Source organism: Sturnira hondurensis, unplaced genomic scaffold (genome assembly GCF_014824575.4).
Source record: "Sturnira hondurensis isolate 20B ecotype Veracruz unplaced genomic scaffold, ASM1482457v3 Scaffold0017746, whole genome shotgun sequence".
In the NCBI taxonomy this organism is placed as follows: Eukaryota; Metazoa; Chordata; class Mammalia; order Chiroptera; family Phyllostomidae; genus Sturnira; species Sturnira hondurensis.
In genome coordinates this window covers 1378586-1384585 of record NW_028090377.1, presented here as the reverse complement: position 1 = coordinate 1384585, position 6000 = coordinate 1378586, and the positions used below count along the sequence as shown (strand labels likewise).

Below are 6000 nucleotides of genomic sequence, written 5' to 3'. Positions count from 1 at the left end.
CAATACTCAGCTCATCAAAATTATAACTAAACTACAGAACCATCTTTGAGAACCACCTGAAATCTAGCTGAATGAAGTCCTAAAAGCACAATGAGCCACATCAAGAAGCCACATCAAGACTGGTAGAAGGGTGGAGACACAGAATGGGCTGCTCCTACACCTGTGTGGTGAATAAAAATTGGGAGGAATAACTCGGCAGCAGAGGTCTCCCTTGAGGAGTAAGGGGTCCCAGCTCCACACCAGGACCCCCATCCCAGGGTTCCAATGCCAGAAGGAGAAGGTCCCATAACTTGTAGCTGTAAAACCAGGAAGGGATTGAGGTCCAGGGAGACAGAATGCTTCTGGACTCCCAGGCAGTTCCTCTTATAGGGCCTGCTCAGACTTACCTGATTTTACTCCCTCTAGGCTCAAGCACTGGAGCAGCAGCTTGAAAGGCACCAAAGACATACAGAGAGAAAATTAATCATCCAGCATAAGGGCCAGAGCTAGGGGTGGAGCAGCTTTCTCTGACAGAAGTGCTAGCAGGCAAGTGTCATATCTGAGACTCCAACCTGGCTCACAGTGTGCCCCACCCTGGTGATTCCCTCAGGTCCCACTACACCCAACTTGCAGGTCTAACACAGCTGTTTACAGTGGCTTTTCCATACCGATGCCCTCTATCTTGGCTCATGCTTCAGATTTTCCTAAAATCTCAAACAAGCAGCATCTGGCCTCAGTGTGCCCCGTACCTCTTGCTAAGTGACCCCAGGCCTGGCACTAGCAGCAGCCAGGCTTGATTCACAGCATGCCCTTCCCTGGGTATCTCCAAGCCCAGTACAAGTAGCAGCCATAGGCAGGTCTCTTTGTAGCTCATGCCAGGTGGCCCCAGGCAGAACACTCGTGGCAGCTGACCTCGCTGGCACCTCCTGAAGTCCGTAGAAGCCAGCACACAGAATGGACAGCTACAGACAACTTCCAAGCATCACCACCCAAACACCTCCACAATACCAGAGCCCTGCTGAATTCCTGGTCTGTGTAGTGGGCCCCTGCACAGTGGATCCTCCACAATGTTAGAGGTCCATGGTCCCAGCCAGTCCTTGCAGCTGATCAGCCTGGGAGTAAATCATTTCCACTGGCATGCCAGTGACAATCAAGGCTCAACTACAAGAGACTGTACACAGTCCACACAGGGAGCACACCTCTAGTGGCCAGCTGGGGTGATTTGGGAGGCTATGCCCCTAGACCCTACAGAATACCTACTACATTAGGCCACTCTGCCAAGCTTGGGAGATATAGCAGCTCTACCTAAAACACAGAAACAAACACATGAAGGCTGCCAAAATGTGAAGGCAAATAAACAGGTCCCAAATGAAAGAACAGAACAAAACTACAGAAAAAGAACTAAACAAAATGAAGACAAGCAAACTACGAGATACAAAGTTCAAAATACTGGGTATAAGGATGTTCAAAGAACTCAGGGGAAGAGTATTTGAACTTAGAACTTCAACAGCATAAATAAGGACATGGGAACCATAAAAAAGAAGTAATTAGAAATGAAGGGTAAACTAACTGAAATAAAAAATAATTTACAGGGAACCAACAACAGTACACTAGATGAAGCCGAGAATCCAATCAGTGATTTGGAATATAAGGAAGAAAAAAACACCCAATCCGAACAGAAAAAAAAAAAAGAATTAAAAAAAAATGAGGATAGTGTAAGAAGCATCTGGGAATTTAAGCATACCAACATTTGCATCCTGGGGGATGCCAACAGGAGAAATGAGAAGAAACTGAAGGCCTATTTGAAAAAATAGTGACAGAAAACTTCACTAACTTGGTAAAAGAAATAGACATACAAGTCCTGGAAACACAGAATGTCCAAAACATAATGAACCCAAAGAGGTTCACACCAAGACAAAGGGCATAATTAAAGACAGAGAGAGAAACTTAAAAGCATCAAGAGAAAAGCAGTTAGTTACCTACAAGGGAGCTACATAAGACTGTCAGCTGATGTTTCAACAGTAACTTTGTAGGCCAGATAGAGATTGGCAAGAAATATTCACTCCCAAGTGATGTAAAGCAAGGACTGACAACCAATATTCCTCTACCCAAAAAAGCTATCATTTAGAATCAAAGGACAGATAAAGAGCTTCTCAGACAAGAAAAAGTTAAAGGAGTTCATCAAAACCAAACCAACATTATATGAAATGTGAAAGGGTCTTCTTTAAGAAAAAAAAAAGATTAAAAATATGAATAAAATGGCAATAAACATGTATCTATCAACAACTGAATCTAAAAAAACAAAATAAACAATCAAGCAGAACAGAAACAAACTAAAAGATACAGAAAACATTTTGATGCTTGCCAAATGGGAGGGGTTTGGGGGATAGGTGGAAAAGGTAATGGGATGAAGTTGTACAAATCGGGTGTTGTAGAAGAGTCATGGAGATGTCAAGTACAGCATAGGGAATACAGTCAGTAATATTCTAATAACTATGTATGGTGTCAGATGGGTGCAAATTTTATCAGGATGATCACTTAGTAAGTTATGTAATATCTAATCACTGGGGTATACAACTAAAACTAATATAATAATGTATGTCAATTATAATTAAATAATAAAAATGATTTAAAAATGGAAAAAATAACCATTCCCAGAACAAGATGATATGAAAGAATAATGTGACACACACACCGATAGCATAGCAATCCTGAAACACATAAACATCCCAACAATATAACCAAATAAACTCTAGATGTTATTCTAAAAATTAAAAAAACATAAATATTAAAATCAGAAATCTATAAGGTGTATAAGTAATTTGTCTTAAAATATCCTCCTTGAATTCTCCAAGAACAGAAAAATGTTTTCAAATTTGACCTTTCTATTAAAATAAATGACAAAATTAGTCTCACACAATCAGTTGCAATTGTTTATTTCAGAATGACCTTTGTCCAGATAAAGGTTCTGTCAGCACTTCTCATGGTTTATGACATAATTTTACTTCTATGGATCCACCAGACAATCTGGCAAAACCAAGTCTCTTTACCAAAACTGAAGTCACCAGAGAATGGACTGCCAGATAAGTAATGAAACCCTACCCAATCTCTCCCAATTTGTCAGATAACTTCTGTTGCATTCCCCAAACTTCCACTTGGATTCCTAATGTGTCAATTTAAAAAAAAAACCTACATAGAAATAATATTTTCAATCAATTAGTTGATCCATTTGCTGTAATAAGGTCCGTCAAAGCCTTACCACTCCAAGCAAACCTACTACACCTATCTATGCTGAAGTGGTAATATGGCTACTGAAGAAGTGCTGGTCTCTAGGTTTTCCTCAGGATCCACACATCAGACACTCATCTCTATTCTCCAAAGAACACACCATGGCTGCTGTATTCCTCTCCTTCTCTTCTTCCTCTTTTGATGCCTTTTCCTTATCTTTTAGCTTCTCTTTATTTAGAGTGAATTGGATTGGATTAGCAGCTGGTCTTGTCCTTAAATAATACATCCCAGTCTTCAAACCCTATATGGGAAGGAAATACAAATTTTGGAGAAACTGAAAACACTAGATATTCAAGGCCAATGTTTAAGACATTTCCATAAACCAGGTCAAATTATTTTCTAAACTTGATATTCTATCTTCCATAGGAAGCCCTCTCAAAAATGCTTAAAGACAGTCAGATGGTATACTCTGTTCTTTTTACTCCTAAACAAGCTTATTATTTCTGGAAATGTCAAATGTTTTTCTTCTCTAGTCTTTAAAAAAATTTTTTTGTGTACAACTTCCAATTTTGCCTAATACAACATGTCTGCTTTAGATTATAACTATTTAGAGAGCTAGATTCTGTAAGAACAGATTATGACTACTTCAAGGATAAAGATCATCATCTTGTATTCCCTGGTACTGGCACATAGTTTGGGCTGTACTGGCACATACAGCCCAAGTAATAAAAAGGGGTAAATTTTTTATTCTAAAACCTAGCACAGTGCCAGGGAATAAGAATAAAATCCAGGATCATGGGACTTTACAGTTGGCAATGACTAGCTATGTAATTGGCTTTTACACTATAGATGAAGTAGGGAAACAACAGTTGCTTGAAGTTTGTCGACACGTGTAAAGTTTTGTTTTAGGAATGGTAGCAATGCCCTTCGCCCTACAGCGAAGATACCAGAAGTTAAGAAAAATAGTGGTAGAACAGAAAGATATTCAAGAAACAATACAAAGGAACAACCAATACCACTTGGTCAGAGACTACATAGAGAATAAAGGAGGATCATACGTCACTCCAAGGTTTTAAACATAGAAATGAAATAATTGTAAAGAAACAAAAAAAATACAAAGAAAGAAACTGATCTAGTATAAAAACTAAGGGCTGTTTTTAACATTTTAGAACTGGAGGGAAAGAACTTCTAGTTAGCAATATTTAATAGAGAGCTAGAATATAAAACTTTACAATTCCAAAATATCCCAAGTTGGTAATAAGACCTCCTTGATTTGCTCCACCAACCTGCTTCCAGCCATAGAAGTGCATACTAGTGAGTTTGCCATAGTTAGGCTCAGCAATATGGATGTTCAAAGACTGGCTTTGATCGATGAAAGCACCTCTGTCAGCTGCCATCTTGAGAACGGTTTTCTGAGAGATTTCCCATACAGTCTTATAAAGTTGCTTCAGGTCATCAGGAATTTCTGGTATGCTCTGAAGAAGGGAAACCAAATGTTTATTGTACTCCAGTTGATGAAAGCAGTATGATTAGCAGAATAATGACCCAAGGATCTGGCCTTCTACTTCCTGTCAGATCTGACCCTACCATTCAGTATGATCTTTATTACATTTCCTGAAACTGCTCACCTCTGGCTTAGAAAGTCCAGTGAAATCCCAGTCTGCTGGTAGTGATTGAAAATCCAGCTTTAAACTAGTTTATGACCTAAACATTCATTGTGACAGAGGCACTTAATAAAGGAAAGAAACTGCTGAAAAGCAATAAATTACCATTAAGCTTTGAAGAAAACACAAATTATCAGGGCTATTCCAAGGACATGATCCAGGGAAGCATGAAACAAAATCCTTTAAATAAGTCAGGAGTCCACAAACTCCATTTGGAGTCAATAGAAATAAGTTTTTCTTAGATCTAGGGTTAACGTGTATCAAAATGTATAGACTGACTAATGGCACTATTACTATCCAAAAAGAAAAAAAAAGTTACAGGAATCTTCATCTGTATTGCCAATCAGACCAATGTTTAGCCAGCCTGTATGTACAATTAAATATTTCTTGATTCTCAGTTGCAAATATTTTATTGTTAAACAATATTTGTGGCTCTGTCTCTTGGACTATCAGTCCTCTAACTCCACCATACTTTTAAGTTAATTTTGACTCTAAGTTCAGATTTTATATCAGTGGTCCCCAAATTGTGATGCATGCTGAAATTACCCAAGATGATGCCTTGCTCCTATTCCCAGACATTGTTACTTAATTGGTAAGAAGTGCAACCTAAGTTTCAGGATTTTAAAAGCTCCCCAGTTGATTCTAATGTGCAGAGAAGTTGGGAACCACTGCTTTATATCATTGCACAAACAAAAGGGTAAGACCAGGTACAGCTATGTGAACATGTATATGATCCTAGCACAGCAAGCAGAGGTGAACAGAGCTACATAAGCCTATATGACCATAATAAACCTATCACCACAGTGAACAGACATTCTTTCCCTCCACTGCCTGAGATAAGTGAGAAGATACCAATGTTCAACTCAGCTCACTTTTCTTTTCATTCTGTACCTGAATAGAGCCATTGCATGCAATAATCTGATTTTTCATCTCTTCATTCCACAAGCCCCGCTCAGTAAGATCTTTCAGTAAGTGAGGATTTACAATCTGAAAAGCAGAAAAGATATGAAAGAATAAATAACAATGACAGGGCCTAAAGAGAATTATGAGCCCAAAACTTAAAGTAAATAACATCATTGAAGAATTACTTAATATTAGCTTGATAATTTCTAATTTTCATAAAACTTAG

At 38.5% G+C, this 6000-nt stretch overlaps 1 protein-coding gene across 1 annotated transcript in view; it reads right to left on the bottom strand.

Moving 5' to 3' along the window:
- Positions 1-2898: 2898 nt before the first annotated feature.
- The window catches only part of RRM1 (ribonucleotide reductase catalytic subunit M1), a 50000-nt gene continuing 46898 nt past the window's right edge, over positions 2899-6000 (bottom strand). Inside the window, exons 17-19 of the mRNA XM_037068606.1 lie at positions 5763-5858; positions 4494-4682; positions 2899-3508 (exon numbers count right to left, since the gene is read on the bottom strand). Coding sequence (XP_036924501.1) covers positions 3320-3508; positions 4494-4682; positions 5763-5858 — 474 coding nt within the window. The 3' untranslated portion in view covers positions 2899-3319. The remainder of the gene's footprint in view (positions 3509-4493; positions 4683-5762; positions 5859-6000) is intronic.